At 37.5% G+C, this 21,556-nt stretch overlaps 1 protein-coding gene across 1 annotated transcript in view; it reads right to left on the reverse strand.

Annotated features, from left to right (window-relative positions):
* The window catches only part of ttc27 (tetratricopeptide repeat domain 27), an 85,242-nt gene that overhangs the window by 61,009 nt on the left and 2,677 nt on the right, over positions 1 to 21,556 (reverse strand). The window contains exons 2-6 of the mRNA XM_081348060.1: positions 18,066 to 18,243; positions 15,115 to 15,244; positions 13,002 to 13,142; positions 8,855 to 8,957; positions 89 to 253 (exon numbers count right to left, since the gene is read on the reverse strand). Coding sequence (XP_081204186.1) covers positions 89 to 253; positions 8,855 to 8,957; positions 13,002 to 13,142; positions 15,115 to 15,244; positions 18,066 to 18,243 — 717 coding nt within the window. The remainder of the gene's footprint in view (positions 1 to 88; positions 254 to 8,854; positions 8,958 to 13,001; positions 13,143 to 15,114; positions 15,245 to 18,065; positions 18,244 to 21,556) is intronic.

Consider the following 21,556-nt stretch of genomic DNA (forward strand, 5'->3'; position numbering starts at 1 on the left):
TCCAATTACTTCCGTCACGCATTGCCGTATATCCATCCTTCAATCACCTGCACAGAATCATCATTTTTCTTCTAGTTATATTGCCTACCTGTCATGTTAACATCAAGTCCTGACAGATCGCGGGCTGTGTGCAAGTGTTCTTTGGCCGAGCGATACTCGTAGTAGGTCAGGCAGGTATAACTGCACTCCAGGTGAAACTGAATGGCCAGGCTCCTGTATGTGTTGTTGGTGAACAGCTCCTCACATTTACACACTACAGAAACAGAGGAAGGACCAGGTCATGAGAAGCACCATCTACACTTTTAAACATTCAACATTTATTAAATTGCCACATATGAGGGAGGGAGGGAGGGAGGGAGGGAGGGAGGAAGGAAGGAAGGAAGGAAGGAAGGAAGGAAGGAAGGAAGGAAGGAAGGAAGGAAGGAAGGAAGGAAGGAAGGAAGGAAGGAAGGAAGGAAGGAAGGAAGGAAGGAAGGAAGGAAGGAAGGAAGGAAGGGAGGAAGGGAGGAGGAGGAGGGAGGGAGGGAGGGAGGGAGGGAGGGAGGGAGGGAGGGAGGGAGGGAGGGAAGGAAGGAAGGAAGGGGAAATAGAAAGAAAAAAAAATAAGGGAAGGGGGGAAAAGTAAGGAGGAAGTACAAATGAGGTAATAAGGAAGAGGAAGAAAGATGAAAGGAAGAATGTGGAATGAAGGAAGGAGATAGAAAGAAAAACAAATAAGGGAAGGGGGGGGAAGTAAGGAGGAAGTACAAATGAGGTAATAAGGAAGAGGAAGAAAGATGAAAGGAAGAATGTGGAATGAAGGAAGGAGAAAGTAGAAATGATGGAGGGATGAAAAACAAATCAGGGATAAAGGAAGAAAAGAGAAAGAAACAAAGGAAAAGACAAAGTAAGAAAGAAAGGAGGAAGAACAAAAATGAAGAAAATAGGAATGAAGAATAAAGAAAAGGAGGAAGAAAGACATGGGAAGAGAGAATGAAGGAAGAAAAGAGACAGGAGGAAAGTACAAATAAGGAAGGATGGAAGGAAGAATGAATCAAGAACGAATGAAGAAAAGAGGAAAGGAAGAAAAAGGATGAAGAATGAAAACAAAGGAAGAAATGAAGCAGAAATGAAGAGGAACAAATAGCAAAGGAAGAAAGGAGAAAGTAAGAAAAATAGAAGGGAGTAAAAACGATAAAGGAAATTGAACTAAATGAAAGAATAAAGTAGTGATAATTGAGCCAACGGTCCACAGCTGTATATGCACTTTCAGCAATACAGCATGTATGAAATTGTGAACGCTAAACCCTTCATAAAGCTCAGCTTGAACACTTACTGTGACCTTCAGCGTGATCTGTGTGAAGATCTGAGTGTTTTAAAGTCCACTCATTTAGCATGGAAAAGCAGCACCTTTCCTCTCATATACTAACAGAGCTCCACATCATTCACGGGCAAGTCACGCACATTGTATCTGTGAAGGGTAAGAAACGAGCGCTTCTCTTTGTTCTGCTCACACAAAGAGATGACACACAAACAGCGATTACCTCGTGTTAACAAAAAAATAAGCAGCAAGAAAGGCAGTCATAAAAATATCACGGTGAGCCTCGAGTATACTGACTAAAATAGCTGAAAACCTGATTTCGAATTAATCATACATGCAGCCTACTTTTCAATGTCACATCTTCAAATGTCGTCAAATGTTATGAAAGCCTGTCATTAAAGAATACGCATCTCTGCCTGTGGTATTTGAGGTTTTATTCTAGAAAGCGAAAGCAATGACTAATTGGGTACAGATATGATAAGAGAGATGATATTTTATTTCTAGATGGAGTTTCACTCTGAATTCTTTTTTTCAATAAAGTTAAATAAATTCAACTGATTACATATATAATAAATTATATATAATATATTTTATTATTATTATTGGTTTCTTTACAGCAATTAATAAAATTAATTGTACTTAACATTAAACAAACAAGTACAATTAAATAAGTAATAATTTAACTATTATTATTAAAATAATGTGTTCGCTCTGAATACATTAGAATTTTTTTTAAATATGTCTGCATATTGGTTATTTTATAAATATGTAAATATGCAGACTCTATAACGAAGATGTCCATGGCTAAATTAAATAAAAAACACATCATGCAACTCAATTTTTAGTTGATTGACAGCCCTACTGAACACTTTTAAACCTTTGCTACTGAATATTAAAAAACACCACCAAATCAGTTCCCCGCAGACACCCTCCTGAAAGCGGTCACCTACAAACCTGCGTTTAAATCTTCGGTAGACCAGTGAAATCCCAGTGCAAGCTTGACATTTACTAACCACAATGATGAAAGACCTGCTCCAATATCCAGTCACCCATGTAACTCACTGAATGTAAACGCTGATTAAAAATTATTCACCTTTATCATTTACCAACTAATAAAATGCCTCATTGACTTCAAAGTCAGTGATAAATAAATAAACCGCTCAGACAAATTTGCTCGAAACATAAACCCTATTGAAATCTCTGAAAATCTAAGCCTGAGCTCTGAAGTGAAATATAACCCTTATTGTTCTGAGAAATCTTTCTCTCTTTTCTGATCATTTTAACTTTTTGAAATACAAAAGTACTCAATATCCTGTGGGTGCATGAGTAGATAATGACTGCTAGGGTAAACACACTATCAGACAGTGTACTTTTATTCAGATTGAACTGTGAAGAACATAATTTTGTACTTATTTACACTGGTTAAACAGTCTGTTTTCCCAGAAGACAATAAATTTGAACAATTTGAAGTTTGAATAAATTGGTGGGGTGTGGATTCAGACATCGTACTGGCTTTGAGAACCTATATTTAAAAAGGTCTTCAGATATCAGTGAAGATTCCACTTGTAATCTCAGATTGCATTTACTTACAAGACACTTTCTAGCTGGAATATAAATGCCATGTTTCATTTCAAGCTTGTTTGTCCTTTCAGCTGCAACAGATCTTTCAGTAACAGATTCTGTTTGTGGGAGTATCAATTCCTGCCATTAGGAGCTCCATAATGCCATCTGGTCAGCAAGGACGGATTATGTTCATGCAAGGCCCTCAGTGAGTGATGTACTAATGAAATTAGATAGCAAATACGACATAAACTTGCAATTGCAAGATATAAAGTTGCATAAATGTTATACATTGCAAAAGAGACAACAAACCACACGACTAGCTGCAATTAGGTAGTGATGCTGGGGAGGGGTCATGAACACATATCACCTTGTTTATTTCACATGTGGCAACAACAAAATCACATGCATTCAGGCACAAACATTTCAATTTTACATACCAGGGGTCTCATTTATAAAACTGTGCGTAGGAACCTTACTAAAAGTGTAGGTGCGCCCGAAAGCCAAAAATGGCGTACGCAAAAAAATATTCAGACTTATAAAACCGTTCGTACGCCAGAACCTGCGCAGAATTCACTTTATAAATCCCAGTCAGCGGAACATGCGTCTCCACCCCGAAATAACCATATATGGAGCTTTCAACGCCTAGTTTTACTATGCAGATCCTCATCTGCATATCATTTGCATATGATTATTCATCCACGTGATAACGTTTAACGGTACAAGACACATTACATTAATAAAATTCAAGTAGTTGGCTATCTTTGCCTTGTTTTTGAATACATAAATCAAATAGTGTAAAATACATTTCAGAGAAAGTTTTTCTCAATCTTTTCCACTGGCCGAACTGTATTTTTAATTGATTTACATTTTTAATGGAAACAGATAGGCCTTGGGCATTATTTGCACAAAACTATTTTCTCAGACAATCTGGTATTATCATGGTAAGCAATTATCTCTGTGGTTAAAACATTAAAACACAGCACGCCAGAGGAAAAGTGTTCAAAAACAAATCGCATCCACAACAAATATTTCTATTGATTGAATATAAAAAATGTTGTAACTTCTCAGTAATGATTTCATGTTTAAGTGTTTAACTCCATTCATTTGAATGGCATATTTAATTAAAAATTTTATATCATAAGTAAAACATAGTTTAAATAATTTTTTATTTATTTCAACTGTTATTTGCGTCAGTTTCACCAAACGGCCCAACGCGCTTGCTGGCACGGACATTTAAAAAGGGATGGATATTTGCTTCAGTGACAGGCTTGGTGAGTGAAATTATATTTGTATTATCTTTCTGTATATATGTAATTTTTTTTAGATTTTCTGTCTAAAAGTGACCAAAAAGACATTTAACTCCAGCTCACCATCGGTGTCGCCAAACTGCTCCATCTCCAAAACGTTCGTACGCATGGGTCAGAGTTTGCGTGCAGGTGCGCACATTTTCCCGTCAAGTTTGTTTTTATAAATCACAACTTATGCGTCGGAAGTGGCGTACGCCTCTTTCAGGGCCTGTTTTGTGCGTACGCAACAGTTATACATGAGGCCCAGGGTAATTTATATCTAGGTTTTCTATGCTTGAGGACCCTGGTAGCAAGAAGTACAGGGGCTCTAGTCCCATTGGCCCAGTCCATAAGCTGACCTTGCTAGTTAAAGTTAGAAAGCAATTGCAAACCAGATATTTCAGACATTACCTTCCACACAGCTCAGCCAGCTATAGATTAAGGACAAAGCAATATATAGCATAGCTGTTTGAGCAATGAATTTAACAGTCCAGAGGGTTTGAGAGGCAGATGTGTTGATTGTTTAGATGTAGCCATTGCTGCAGCAAATTGATGCCCAGAGGCTGAACGAATCTGTGTAGGTATATATATGTATGTGTGTGTGGATGCATTAAGGGCAAAACACTCATGTAAAAGAAAGGTTTTTCTGATCAACAAAGCATTTACAGAGTAACTACAGAATACAGTGTTTCCCACACGTCAAAATGTACTATACTGGTTTCTCCTAAAATGCTCCACAAATATAAATCTGAAGTCGACTAAGCAGAACCAGTCAAAAATGAAAGGAATCGCTCTGTCATCATTTAACATGAATATGCAAATGAGCCCCGCCTCCACTCACTCATACAGGGTCGTCTACAAGTCGATGTATCAGAATGGTAATGCGTTTTATGGATCACTCTCTACAACAGCAGACACATAACGATAATATACGTATAGTCAACATAATGATGACAGAGCGATTCCTTTCATTTTTGACTGGTTCTGGTTCTCAACAGTTTTAAGGAGAAAATACTCAGCAATGGCGTTGACTCATGAATTTGCACATGGTTTGTCTTAAAACATTAAAAACACCACATAGACATATAAACAACATTAAAAACTTGATTTCTGATTTTGAACAATACTGCTGTGAAGTACTACTGAAGGGATACTTCACCTAAAAATTAAAGATATCTTCTGTGGAACACAAAAGGAGCTGGTTTGTGATGATTGTCACAAATAGTCTCTCAAAAAGGACAAAAAGTTACAATCAACTTCTCTCGTAAAGTCACATGACAGCTGTGTTCAGGCATCAAAATGTAGCGAATCAATACCTTCAGGAACATCTTGGTATGCAAAAAAGCTGATCGCACTCAGTCAAATAAGGAGAGCAAACTGTATAGTCTGTCTGTATGCCAGGTTCAATTGGGCAGACTTGAGATTTTTATTTCCCTCTAAAATATGGGTTCTCATAACTTGAAAACAACAGGCCTAAGCTATACTTCAAATTAAAGAATGAACAAAGCCATAAAAATGGACTAGCTTCTAAACTTATATAATGGATGTCCATTCTCTGATATTTAACTGCATGTTATTTCAGTTTAAAACGCTCTGAAATGCCTCTGAGGTCAATCAGTCAACGAGTCGGCTGACGTGAATCCGTGGCGATCCCCTAATTTCCCCACAATTCTCTGTGAAGGACAGTGAATGCTTTTGGCAGTCAATACTGAAACTGACAACACCCATCAGCGAGGTGTTATTTCAGCTTTGAGAGCTTCACAAATATAACATCATTGTGCACATAAAAGCCTGGTGTGCCACTAGAGACAGGCATGATGTTGAGGTCTCTTGAAGCAGATCCACTCACCAACACAAGACAGAATTATCACCTGTATCCTCTTGTAAATATTGCATCTGAACATCTACGCTGATTATCTATATTGGGGCATAGCTGATGCGTGTCTGATTAAAAGGCAGCGCAGGAAACTCATTCCGAAGGCACAGGAACCCAATTAAGATGCTGCTTTGCTGCAGAGCTCATTATTTAGTCCACGATTCCCTAGTGAATCCACATTAACAACCAAAACTCTTCAGAGGAACGGGTCTATATCCTGCCACCAAAAGCAATGCAATCTTTGACTCCCCTTTTCCCCCTCAGAAACCATTTCATGGGCGTCTATAATGAATGCTTCAGTTCACACAAAGTAAAAGGAAATAGTTACCTCATGTATGATGCTGAGACCAATATGTTTAAAACATTTGTAATTCATAGCACTTTAATTCTTAAATGCACAAATATAAGCTGAGCAGCTTATCAGAGTCAAAGATTTGTGTCAGAATCTTTTTCCAAAGCTGAAGAGAGACATTTTCATTATCGGAGCAATGGAATGACTGCCAGTCAAAACTTTGAGACAGAGGTGTCCAAAAGACCGAGACCACTAGTGAAAATGCTTTATTATTATGTATATATTATTTGATTTTCTTCTCTTTTTATGTCTTAGCATTTTATTTGTCCCGCTTCCCAGATTTTCAGACTTTTGTACTTATATCATGCCATGATATGGAATAATTAGGGTTCGAGCACCGATAGTGCAAGGACCCTCTTGGAATTGTTCCGCTTATTTCCATATATATATATATATATAGGCAAATTATGGCAATTACATAGTACTTTAAAGAATATCATATTACACACCCATTAATTATATTAAATAATATCATATTACACACCAATTACTTATATTACATGTAATTTATTCTTGTGATAGCAAAGCTGAATTTTCAGCACCCACTACAGTCTTCAGTGTCACATGATCCTTCAGAAATCATTCTAATATGCTGATTTGGTGCTCAGGGAACATTTATTTTCATTTTTATTTTATCAATGTTGAAAACAGTTGTGCTGCTTAATATTTTTGACGAAACTGATTCTTTCTAGATTCAATAAACAGAAAGTTCAAAAGAACAGCATTTACTTACCATCACTTTTTGAACACATCCTTGCTGAATAAATGTTTTTCAAAAACCCACAAAAAAAAAATATATCATACTGACCCCAAACTTTTTGAACGATAGTGTAAATAAATATACACATTCATATAGAGAGATTATTAAACCTGACTGTGTTGAAAGAGGTCTGTCTGACACAAGGGTGTCAAGTTATGTCAGAGATGATATAATCCTGAGTGTGAAATCCTCTACCTAAAACCCCAAATCCTTCTGAAACGATCAACAAATGAACAGAAGCAATATATGAGCCCAAAGGGAAATGCACATTTAATATTATTTTCAAAAAGCACAGTGAAATATCCCAAAATTGGCACAACACATTTCTTTGATGCGTTTTGTATTATGTTAAGGTTAAAGGGTCAAATGATACATCTCTACTGTTGTTAATTTTGGTGGTCATTTTAAGTGGTTTCCATGGGGACCGTTGGGAGGGTCCCATAATGTATGATCACTTTTCACATCATTTTGAGGACGTTTAGCCTGCAGAAAGCAAAACCCGGCCCAACACTGCCCACGAAAACGCTCCGATCACAAACTTTGGGAAACCTCATTACTTCACCTTTGGCATGTCACTGCGTCTCTATTTCACACACAAACATGAAGTGCTGACATCATCATCATGACGGCGTCACTGTCACCACAGAGATAGGAACACACGCACACACTACAGCAAAAAACACACAGCCTGAATCTCCACGTCGCCCCCTAGTTGACATCAGCTTCTCTAAAGATGACCCACTTAATAAGAGCTGACAGCTGTGTCATCTCTCCACTAAAGAGCGTCTCACGTCGCTGACATGTGCCTTCAGCAGCTGAAGTGACATCAGGATCTGAGCTGTGAAGAAATCTGAGGCAGCACTGGGATCTGAAATCCTTTTAGACACTCCGGATTCCAGTTTCCCCAAGGATTTGTTTCCACTAAAAAAGCCCACACCCTAATCTGAAGTAAGTTCAAACATTACATTCCAAGAGATATCAGGCCCAAAAAGACCTGTGATCCATTAAGAAAAAAAGAAAAACTACTGCCACAAGGGTAAACAAAAAATGTATGATGCTGATTGATTGTCAAGCTAAGCTACTAAACCTAATTGTTTAAAAAGCTTCGTATTAAAATCCCTGATTGTTTTTATTCCCTTAAATGCTTTTTCATAATTACTTCATTACACTGTTTTTGTCAATTTCAGTCCAAGATGTTTAAAATAATGATTTCTTTAAGCAGCCTGGGTTCAAGAGGAATTGAATACACATACTGTACATTTTCTCTACAGGCATTTCAAAATAAAATAAAAATCCTCAAACCAAAACAAATTTTGATTAGATTAATCACAACATTTGGCTTGATGCAAAAACTATGAATTTTTTATTTTATTTTATGTGGGTACAAGATTATGTACGCTTGTTACACAGCAACAGCGAATTCTTTGATTGCTGGATCTCACTTTAGGATCATTAGCACTGTAGGTCTTCACTGTGAATTTGGACATTTTTTTAATTTTTTTTATATATTTAAATCAGTGCCTTGTGGCTTTTACAAAATCAATTTTGAAGTTCATGATTGGTCTATCTTCAAAGCTACATTACCTCTAAAACTTCTTTTTGGAGAAATGTGAATTTTTACTTGTAGAATTCTACTGCTGCACTCTATTTACTTCAGTAAATCCAAATGTAGTTGAACAGGTAAAAGGACTATACAACGGTGGGTGTGTTTTCTTGCCTTTCTCGATGCAGCTGAGCGCCAGGTTGAAGAGCAGTGGGGATCTCTCCTCTAGTATCTGCTGATGTAGAGTGATATATCGCAGGGTCCACCAGGGCAGCAGCTATTTACACACACGCAAACAGAGAGATGTGACAACTTACATTTATGCTACCTTTCAAAATGTTATGGTTGGTAGGACTTAATGTTTTTGAAAGAAGTCTCGTATGCTCACCAAGGCTGCATTTTTTTTATCAAAAATACAGTAAAACAGAAACATTGTGCAGTATTACAATTTAAAAAACATTTTCTATTTTAATAATAAAAAAAAGGGTTTTAAATTTACCTGTGATGCAAAGCTGAATTTTCAACAGCCATTACTCCAGTCTTCAGTGTCACATGATGCTTCAGAAATCATTCAACTGTATTAAGTTAATTTGCTGTTCAAGAAACATTTCTTATTATCAATGTTGAAAAGCACCCCTATTATGCTATTTTAAAGGTTCCTAAGTTTGGTTTGGAGTTCTCGTACAAAAGGTTTACATGCATCCAAGGTCATTTTCCCATAATAAACATATACTGTACACATCACCTCATTTCACAAAGAGTCTGAAAATAGTTAGTTAAAGTGTTGTGTATTCTCATCCTTTTAAAACGTATGCAAAGTGGATTCAAAGCCCTGAAAACAGCGAATTTTCGACGTGTCAACGACACAAACCAAACTCTTCCTCTTTCAGTTACAACTACGGTGTTTGAGCATTTAATATTTGAGTAACATTTAATATTTTTGTGGAAACGGTGAATTCGATGAATAGAAAGTTCAAAAATAACATTCATTTGAAACAAATCTCACGTAACATTATAAATGTCTTTACTGTCACTTTTGATCAATTTAATGCATCCTCTCAAAAACAATGTTAAAATTGGTTTCTTTCATAAATTTAACAGTAGTGTATATACACATTAATTAATTATATATTGTATGGAGAAGCAGGAGGAGGAGAATGAGAAGGAGAAAGAAAGGGAGAAGGAGGAGGATGAGAAAGAGCAAGAGGAGGAGAAAGAAGGAGGGGAAGGACAAGGAGCAGGAGGAGGAGAATAAAGAGTAGGAGGACAAGGAGCAAAAGGAAGAGGAGGAGGAGAAATCTCAAATAGGCAAAACAACACAAATTACAATCAGTCAGAGTTTGATATATTAAGGTGAAACTGGTAAAACGTAATTTCTTAACACACAATACTTTTAGTCCATCAGCTCTGGACAAGCAACATTTATTAGTTTCGATAGGGGAGTAAATGTGGTCCACTTTCACTCAGTTACACAGTCAAGGGTGAATGGATTCACAGTCAAGTGTTATCTGCAATGTCTCTAAAAAGAAACAAAACAGCAGAACCTGGCGTCATACGGAGTGTGCAAACAAGACAGCACAGAGAGCAGTAATGCTCAGAATGAAACATTTATTTACGTATTTGCACACAACACAAATATTAAATCTGTATGCTGGTGTATCTGTCCTATAAATTACCAGAATCAAAGTGTGTGTGTTCGTTTGTTCTCGCACTAATGAAACAACGTTCTGGAACATGAGGCAGTGGGGGGGGGGTGACATACTGCGCCTATCTTTCTCTCAACTAATCGCAGCAGAAACATTTTCATCCCTGTGCTTGTAGTTGCACGAGACAGGGAAATAATAAATATATAAATGCATTAGTTACGCCCATCTTACCACATAAACATTCACAGAAAGAAAGGGAAAAAAAGACAGTACGGCATGTGTAATGTCTTCATCACAGAGAGTTAAAATACTTTAAAGACTGTACACTGCTGGGAAAATAAGCTTTGTTTAATATTTACAATTTAATAAAAGACTGCAGGATTTTAAGGCTGTAATTTACTGCTTTGAGAAAGGGAGAATCCTGAGAGTCACATATCACCCACACACACACAAATTGTGTATTTGTGCACACATAAATAATAATCCTGACTGACAACCTGAAACGCGAGCGCTTCAGTCAAGAACTATAGCATCATGACATTCCGTGTGGAAGTGCTTTTTCCGCTCCTGTGGAAGTGGGCCATATAACTTTACAATTAGCACTATTAATGCCCATACTGCACCTGTCAATGCAAAGATAGCTGGAATGTTACTTTTCTAGCTGTAGCTTTAGAAGAGAATTGAATCTTTAGTTGCCACAATGTCACTAACCCAGGAGGAATGTTGTGTAGTCCCTACCAGCCGTTTGTTGTAGTCCTTAAAAAAACGATTTCTTTAAAAGCAAATATCTTCCTTTGCTTTGAACTTTGAGCGTCGTAACTTTGCAGATGTTGTTTATGCTCAAACAGCAACATTACATACTAACTAAAGTTAAAAAAGTGAAATTATAATCAACCACCCCTTTAAAGGGATACTCCACTTTTTTTGGAAATAGGCTCATTTTACAACTCCCCCGGAGTTAAACAGTTGAGTTTTACCGTTTTTGAATCCATTCAGCCGATCTCCGGTTCTGGCGGTACCACTTTTAGCATAGCTTAGCATACATCATTGAAGTGGACAAGACCATTAGCATTTCTCTCAAAAAAATGACCAAAGAGTTTAGATATTTTTCCTATTTAAAACTTGACTTTTCTGTAGTTACATCGTGCACTAAGACCGACGGAAAATGTAAAGTTGCGATTTTCTAGCCTGATATGACTAGGAACTATACTCTCATTCCTGCGTAATAATCAAGAAACTTTACTGCCGTACCATGAGTCCAGCAGGCGTAATGATATGACGCAGCGCCTGAAAATAGTCCCCAGCTCAGTAACTTCCAACGCTCCCTGTGAAAGCAGGTTGTCACGTTGGTTATGTTGACGGAAGGTAGCCTATTTTCAGGCGCTGCGTCATATCATTACACCTGCTGTACTCATGGTACGGCAGTAAAGTTTCTTGATTATTACGCAGGAATGAGAGTATAGTTCCTAGTCATATCAGCCTAGAAAATCGCAACTTTACATTTTTCGTCGGTCTTAGTGCACGATGTAACTACAGAAGAGTCAAGTTTTAAATAGGAAAAATCTCGAAACTTTGGTCATTTTTTTGAGAGAAATGCTAATGGTCTTGTCCACTTCAATGATGTATGCTAAGCTATGCTAAAAGTGGTACCGCCAGAACCGGAGATCGGCTGAATGGATTCAAAAATGGTAAAACTAAACTGTTTAACTCTGGGGGAGTTGTAAAATGAGCCTATTTCCAAAAAAAGTGGAGTATCCCTTTAACATTTAAATCTGTGGTCTGTCCCACACACAAAAAAAATAAAAAATAAAACGTGTAGGGCTTAACCAGAATGAATAATTTATAATTTATGACTTTTTTGAGCTTACAAGACGCATCACGGTTTCCACAATAATATTAAGCAGCACAATTGTTTTCAAGAAGAAGACGAAGACGATGAAGAAGAGTTTCTTGAGCAGCAAATCAGCATATTAGAATGATTTCTGAAGCCTGGAGTAATGGCTGCTGAAAATCGGTATAATGACATCTGATTCAACCAATAGGGTGATTTTAAATAATGGTAAAGAAGTCTTTTGGGAAACTTTTTCAATTCCACCTGAAGAAATTCCACACTGCACCTTTAGCCAGATAGATAGTAGATGTTTTTCAATGGGAATGCAGGTATTTATGAACAATGATCCAAACAAACACTTAGCCTGCTACTGGAGGCTAATCATGCAACATAAATATGGATCAGTATAGGACTAACAAACATCAGGAGACACACATCCATCCTAATGCTCCACTGCTGTGAAATTTATGGGTGAGACCTTGACACACACACACACACAACCAAAAAGGAAACCACGGTCATAATTTAACTCTTATTTTTAACAGCCTCATAATTCTTCACCATCTCTCTCAGTAATGCACAAATAAGCATAGAGTAATGACTGCAAACATATGAGAGTAAAATTAAAAAGAGATGGCTCCTTATTACCAACACACATATTGGTGTATTAAGTAACTGTTCAAGTGAATTGAAACTACAGAACACCTTTGTCACTAACACTAGTTTCCCAACAAAGAAATTGTCTAGTTATAGTGCCCTGCTGTTGTACTGTACTGGTGTGTCATCTTGTGTTCCCAATCATGGTGAATTCTCCTGCAGTGGTGTAAAAGTGATTGTATCTCACCTGAAGGGTCTCCAGTTTGGCACCGCAGTTGACGAATATGACTCTGGTCAGCAGCAGCAAGAGGGGATTGGATACGAGACTGTAGACAGACTCTCCATCCAGCTGAAGACTGGACAACACGGCCATGTTCAGGGCCGCAGGCTGTGTGTGTGTGTGTGAGAGAGAGAGAGAGAGAGAGATAGAGGAAAGGTAGAGATAGAGAGAGAAATTCAACAAGATTACAGAAAATAAATGTTCTCACACTATTAGGGACATCTAATATTAATTTATCATGGTTTTACAATAATAATGAAAACTGTAACCACCATGGTATGTTGCTAAATAGTAAATTTCTTATTTAAAATTATTAATCATGAAATTGAACACTAAATTTCCTTTTAATCTCCTCAACTATTACATAAAAATGGCTAGTTTTAGACAAAAAGCTGGTTTATAGGTTTTGATAAACATATTTAATGTAATAGAAAATATTTACTTTTATAATTTATAGGAAATAAGTTTATCAAAAACTTGACTAAGTGACAGTGATTTTAATTTTCAACCCTGTAGGTTAATTGTCAATTATGTAGGTTTCTTATTTTAAAATGTTACATTAAATTCAATTTAATTTATATATTTATCACTAGAAAATAACCCAAAACATGTGGTTTAAACTGTATTTAACCATTCCAAATGATTGTAACAGGTTCGCAAAAATGCATACAAAATTCTTAAATTCATATTCAATTCATTGTATAAAAAAAGGGAAAAAAATAGAACAGAATAGATTAGCACCAACTTTTTTTCTATTTACGCATTTCATTGGTTTTATATTCAGGCCCTACTTGTGGTAAGTGCCTTCAGTCCTCCCATCTCTCTCCATGTGCACTACTCTCAGTCTAATTTCTCTAGGACAAGGCTGATAAATCAGCAGCTTTAGAAAGCGCTACACACACAAACAGAGCCTCTCCAGGGATCTACAAGGCCTCCGTAGGGCATTAGGGAGAAGAATCTCTTCACCTCTGTATAATTAGAAGCCCTGAGAGGTTTCATTAGCAACCCTGTAGCCCTCTACACACTCATTATCCAGAGCACTGACCTGCCCAGTGTCGCCATCTTCTTCCATTCCATCCATCAAACATGTTGCATAATTTCACATGAGCATTTAGTGTTTGTTTTTTCCTCATTAAAAATGTGTGGATGGATGGATGTGCGGATGGATGGATGGACGGATGGATGGACGGGCGTGCGGATGGATGGATGGATGTGTGGATGGATGGATGGGTGTGCGGATGGAGGGGACGTGGCATGCAGATGGATGGGCGTACGGATGGGCAGATGAGTGTGCGGATGGATGGATGGATGTGCGGATGGATGGATGTATGTGCGGATGGATGGACGGATGGATGGATGGATGATATGCAGATGGATGGATGTGCGGATGGATGGATGGATGTGCGGATGGATGGGCGTGCAGATGGACGGACGGATGGATGGATGTGCGGATGGATGGATGGATGTGCGGATGGATGGATGGATGTGCGGATGGATGGATGGGCATGCAGATGGACGGATGGATGGATGGATGGATGTGCAGATGGACGGATGATATGCAGATGGATGGATGGATGTGCGGATGGATGGATGGATGGATGGGCGTGCAGATGGAAGGATGGATGGATGGATGGATGATATGCAGATGGATGGATGTGCGGATGGATGGATGTGCGGATGGATGGATGGATGTGCGGATGGATGGATGGATGTGCGGATGGATGGATGGATGTGCGGATGGATGGATGGATGGATGTGCGGATGGATGGGCGTGCAGATGGATGGGCGTGCAGATGGACGGATGGATGGATGATATGCAGATGGATGGATGTGCGGATGGATGGATGGATGTGCGGATGGATGGATGGATGGATGTGCGGATGGATGGGCGTGCAGATGGACGGATGGATGGATGGATGATATGCAGATGGATGGATGTGCGGATGGATGGATGGATGGATGGGCGTGCGGATGGATGGGCGTACGGATGAGCAGATGAGCGTGTGGATGATAGGATGTGCGGATGGATGGATGTGCGGATTGGATGGATGGGATGCACAGGTGCATAATGGTACTGCACCTCTGAGAAGTTCTGGAGCAAGGCCTCAGGCAGAAAATCAGAGATGTGAAGCTCAACTGGCGGCCCGGTCCAATTACTCTGAGCGAAAAGTTTCAGACACCCCACTGCCAACGCCAACAGAGCAGTTTCTCTACAACAGACAAGAGATCAGGTTAAAAAAAACAACACATTTTAACAGCTAATCTTATTACAGCCACTGGATTTAATGAGCTGAAATACACAGGTTGACCCCACCAAAACATCCATCAGGTTAATGCTCGTTGTTTATTTTTGATAACGTTTCCACACACAGTTGATGTAAATATATAGACCTGAACGGATGAATCAGGTGCCAGCAATGTGCCACCCGCTGAAATCAAAGACCTGAGATAGTAATACTGTACAGGAGAGTCAGTCCCCAGATGCCACTGAGAAAGGACATTTACATGCAACCCAAATTCACACATTCATGTTTTGCTGCGATCTACAACACGCTATTCTTACAGGAGAGAAAGAAAACGGCTGAGTCAATCTCATTGTGTATTTTGGTGCCTTTAAAATATTACATGAAAAATAAATGAGAATGCACACAACACAACAGAAAGAGAAGATGAGGACAAAAAAAAAAAAAAACCTCTCTCCTGCAATCAACAGCACACAAACATCAATCTACCAGCATCTAATCTCTCAACAGAAAGCATTACTCATTATTCAAGGCATTCTGCTCATTTACAACCACTTTCTGCCTCTCTAACAGAAGCCACAATGAGAGAGGCTGTATAAAAAGAAAAATAAAGCAAGGGGAGCGTGATCGAGCAGAGGAGAGATAAGAAGAGAAGCACGGCTGACGAGCGGAGCGCAACCTTCCCTTCCTCAACTCGTTCTTTCTCTGGAGAGAAAGGATGTTAAAGTGGGCTTATCGAAAATTAATAATTCATGGCTGAAAGGAAGGGCAGTGTTTGAACCCTTCTGTATGGTTTTATTCATTCTCTACACAATAAAACGCTCTACTCAGCTGAAGCCACCGACCGCTAAAACTCCTTACATAGCAGTACACAACACATCTACGCTAACTTGTCATGTAGTCAGCTTCCTTAAATCTAATGTGAGCATTCTAATTTTGCGTTTCTTGCTTTAAGTGTGTTAATGAACATTCATCATTTACTCCCTCATGTCATCCATCACCTCAGTTTTTTTTTTTTATCAGTGCAAAAGAGACTCAAAATACTCCAATCATTTTGATCATACATAAGTGTTATACATCATTCGATTTTTTTTGTGTACACTCACAATAAAAACAAAGTGTTGTGCTTTTCGCAAAATACATTTTTTTTTAAAATAAATAATATTTTTTTTTCTCAAATTTAACCATTAATTAAAGCAATTCAACATTGCAGTATAATTGAAAGCTATCAATTTATAACAACTTTTAATTTAAGTGTACATAAAACAATCTTCACATAAACCCATTGATTGTCATAAATGTCACATGTAGCTGTAACATGAAGAAGTTTTTTTTTTCCCTCCTGCTGGCGCAGTCTGGCCGATTCAGATTTTTCCCTGCCCTGCTAAAATGCACCATTTTTTTTATTTATTGTTTTTTACCCATGTAACCTTTTCAGGTAGGTCTAACAGGTAAATATACAGAAATGTAATAAATCAAACACTGCACAGTCTTCACTGCATAAATTAAATATAGATTAATCCTTTTTCAAGCTACAAAAGTTATACTGTCAAGAGCAGCGAGTGATTTTCTCTTTGTCAGCACGTTTATTAGGCTACTGTCACTTTAAGACCTGAAACACATGATGCAGATCGGATACACTTTCTATTTTCTCACAACTGTTTACGTTCATTAAACACTTTTTAACTCTATTTTAACTGCATACGTAGATATTCAACAAAAGAAATATGCAACACAGATTTGTGTTACTGTCTGTTTAAGCGTGAAAGAGAACTCTGAAGAAATATATAAAGGAGAATAAAGAAGTAATGAAATCATAATATAGACTAATTGGGGGCGTTCTTGCATTCCCTCTGCCCTGTATTTATTTATTTTTTAAGTACACTATGGCCAATGCTTCACATACAGACCACACCATCAGTGTTGCATTTTAAAGATGACTTGTATAATCAAAGCCTATACTTTAAATACTAATATAACCAGCAACATCAACACCATTGACATCGTAACAGATCTTGGTTAACTTCGAGTCAGGCATGATGATTAACTTGCGGTTCAGTAATAAGCAAGTCATATAAATCCAGAACCGTGGTGTTACCGGTTCACTCGAGTCATTCGTTCAGGAATCATACTACACTTGCGCATGCACTCATGTCTATGTTTGGAATTGACTAATTTGGGAATTGGACTACATTGGCCAATCTAAGAAAGGAATTTATAACAACTTGCCCATCAATAAATCAGAAATGTTGTATTTACAATCTCAGAGGTGCTAAATAAGTGGTGCTGTATTTACAATCACAGTGCTAAATAATTCATAGCCAATTAAAGGAGACAGTACAAATAAAACCATTAAATCACAATAAATAAGACATTTCAGTCCGTACAACAGAACTCATTTAAATAGCGCTATTTAACAGTAAATCTGCAGCAATAAAAAAAAAAAAAATGTCCTGTAATTTAACAGGCACAATGAGTGTATCTAATTGAGGACATCTTTAGCCAGTAGTGTAATTTAAACGAATAGAATTACAGTTTCACTAATTAAATTTGTCCTCATTTGCATTTAGATTCTAATGAATTTAATTAACTCACTTATATGTGTCACACAGAACATGCATGTGCCTGCAGCATTTAGAAGTACAAAAAGAATGTAAATTAATATTTCTCATTATGGTGAAATTCATGGAGTTCAATTGTGCAGAACAGCACATTTAAAAATGCCATGATCTTTCTGCAAGTACAGTTAAAATCTGAAAGAAAGCCATCATATGTCCTAAATCCTCACCTGTCACTCCTCTGGTCTTCGGTGGCATTGCTCAGGTAAGACAGCACCTGTCTCTCCAGATAGGCCTCAATACAGTCACCCTCTTCAGGAGCACCTCCCAGCAGCCCCTGCACCGCAGAGCTGAAAAGCACAGCCTCGAAATCTCCCTCACACACCAACTGCAGCAACGAATCTCCATCTGAACACACACAAGGGGAGAGTAGCTGAAGATATACATTCAGACACACCAATGCGTGTATGGCTTGTTCCTGAAAATCACTTTTAGCACTCATTTCTGAAGTGCCTAATAGAGAGAGAAACGTGATTCTCACCTCACTGTCATATTTAAAAACTGAAACAAATGCAGAATATTCTGTTCTCAAGCTCTTTAATAAGATCTCAACTATGAACATTAGGTGTATGTGTATGAAGAGAATTAAAATCTTTGATACAGGCTTCTTGACTGCAGGGAAAAAGTGATCGATCATGAAAATACAATTGTGAGATTGTGGGATGTCACAAAGGGGTCTTCATTTTTAATGATTGTCGACATTTTTGTTATTGGTTACGGTATTAATTTTGAAAGGTACCTTGTGCTTTCAAGTTTTTTTTTTTTTTTTTTTGACATTATTAAACAACATTTAAACCTGAAATGTTTATTATTATAATAATATAAAATTATTATTATATTTTAACAGAAGAGAAGTAAAAAAAAAAAAACAGTAAAAAAAAAAAAAGTTAAAAATCGTTTAATTGGCAAGTTACCTTAGGATATTCTATACAGTAAAAAAACAGTAAATGGTTTAACATTGTCATTTTACTGTAAAATAGGAAAAAATTAAAAGATACTGGTAATATCCTGCCAGGACAACATTAAGTTTACTTTCCTTTAAAGGAAAGAAAATTTCCTTTAACCCTAAAAAAAAAAAAAACACAATCAATGGGTAACTCAAACTACAAGTAAAACATCTGTGAAAATTCAATATGGGAATTACATATTACAGTATATTGGGACTATTTTTACAGACTTTTCTTAGAGTGAACATTAGCTGCGTTTCCATTACCCTTCAAATTGAGCAAACTGAAAATGTCAATTGAAAATACGCCCAATGGAAACCAACATCCATTTCGCAACTCATTTATAAATCGCAAAAAAGTTTACGCTAGCATGAGGTGATTTTTCAGGCAATTCGAAGGAAGATTTCACAAAACTGCAATGGAAAGTTTTTTTGCATTTACAGGTCACCTGGCCTACGTAAAAGTAAATTCTTTAGAGAAGGTGCGGTATGTTTGGACAGAAGACGAAACAGTGTTCTTTATTAAACTCAAAGACAAAAGAATTACATGAATACTGGCTTCTAAACAAGAAAGAAATGCCACAATTTATCAAGACCTCAAAGCAGATAGGAGGAAGAAACACCCAGAAACACCTCATTTGTGGCCGCTCCCAAGTATAAGGGCCTGCGTCTCAATTAAAAAGAATGGCTAGTGCGGTGGCTGCGATATATATATAAACCTACCAACATCCGAGTACATCAAGTAGTACATCAAGATGTGATGCGACTAACAAAGATATCTACTCACAAATGTGTAAACAAATGACTTTAGTTAGTTCACCCAAAATGAAAATTCTGTCTTTAATTGCTCATCCTCGTTCTAAACCCGTAAGACTTTCGTTCATCTTTGGAATGACATGAGGATGAGTAATTAATGACAGAATTTTCATTTTTGGGTGAACCATTCCTTTAAATGTCCATGTCTACTACACAAATACAACTGAAGTTCACTTCCAAACTCCTCAAGATCAAACTCAAATTCAGTTTCAGCCACTTGCATAATAGAGGAAAAAAGGAAACTCATAAACAAAAAGGAGAGCAGCATAAGTACACCTGCAAGAAATGTGTGAACCGTGAAATTAAATAGTTCATTGTACACAAAGAACCAGCCTGAAAAAGCTCTCACTCAGAAAAACTGTTTATTTATACCAAACATGCAGTTACTTTAAAGCATTTTTTTCTGGTGAACGATGCTGCAAATATGCCACAAAGAGTCAAAAGCAAATACTTATTTTTGTTTTATCCTCTAGCAGTTATAATAAACCCATGAGGACATTATATATGGAGAGCGACTCTGAATTAAATGGATCCTTATTTGATTATAGTATAAAGTGCCTTGAATTCAGTTTAGATCTTGGATTACTTTGCTTCCCTTTGCAGATACAAAATGGTGTCACCTCTGATACGATGAAGAAAGCTGCACTATTTCTAGAAGAATACTTCGCTTTGAGCCACTTCACTCAGTCGTTGATCTCTTCTGAGGAGAAACTGGAGTGAATAAATGTGACTGAATGAGGACAGACTGATATAGCTTTACTGAAGATCAGATTGACATTTCAGACACTATCCTATGAGTTACACATTAATCACTCCTGAGGTTGATGTTCGAGAGAGAGAGAGAGAGAGAGAGAGAGAGAGAGAGAGAGAGAGAGAGAGAGAGAGAGAGAGAGAGAGAGAGAGAGAGAGAGAGAGAGAGAGAGAGAGAGAGAGAGAGAGAGAGAGAGAGAGAGAGAGAGAGAGAGAGAGAGAATATGCAATGTAGGATGTATACAAATTACTAACAGTTACAATATACATAATACACTGTACACAGCTATTTGTCACACCACTATAGCACATTAAACTGACAGAGAGATGGGGACGGTAGATTATGTATGAAATGAGAAGCAAGCAATAAAAGAAGTAATGCAATCATAATATAGACTAATTGGGGGCGTTCTTGCATTCCCTCAGCCCGGTTTAAAAATATATATATTTATAAGTACACTATGGCCAATGCTTCACATCCAGACCACACCATCAGTGTTTCATTTTAAAGATGACTGTATAATCAAAGCAGTAGCCTATACTTGAAATACTAGTTACCAGCAACATCAACATTAGACTGCCATTGATATCGTAACAGATCTTGGTTAACTTCGAGTCAGGCATGATGAATAACTTGCGGTTCAGTAATAAGCAAGTCAGATAAATCCAGAACCCAGAATTTATTTTATCCAGAAATAAATTCACTCGAGTCATTCGTTCAGGAATCATACTACACTTGCGCATGCACTCATGTCTATGTTTGTGGTCTACTTTAAAAGAACCAGTTCGTAAGAGTCAATAATTTGGGAATTGGACTACATTGGCCATGCTGTTTTTTGATTGGCTAAAAAAACCCGTCTCATAAGAATCATTTGTTCAGGAAATGAACTTCACTGTATTTGTTTGATTTACCAAAAGAATCGTCTCTTATGCCTATTTTCTTCAGCAATCCGACTACAGGACAGGTGCTTCTCAATCGGAAGGCTGCATATCTCGGCGGCCACATCATCAAGCTCTGTCGAAGGACGTTTCATTTTGATGGATCGTTTGAAGGCACCATTCAAGGATGCATCAAGTCTATCCTTCGCATCCTCCATTTACCTGCAATCCTTTGCACATGTTCCAATTCCAAAATGAATCACCGGAAAA

This window comes from Scardinius erythrophthalmus (genome assembly GCF_964197995.2).
Source record: "Scardinius erythrophthalmus genome assembly, chromosome: 19".
NCBI classification, from domain to species: domain Eukaryota; kingdom Metazoa; phylum Chordata; class Actinopteri; order Cypriniformes; family Leuciscidae; genus Scardinius; species Scardinius erythrophthalmus.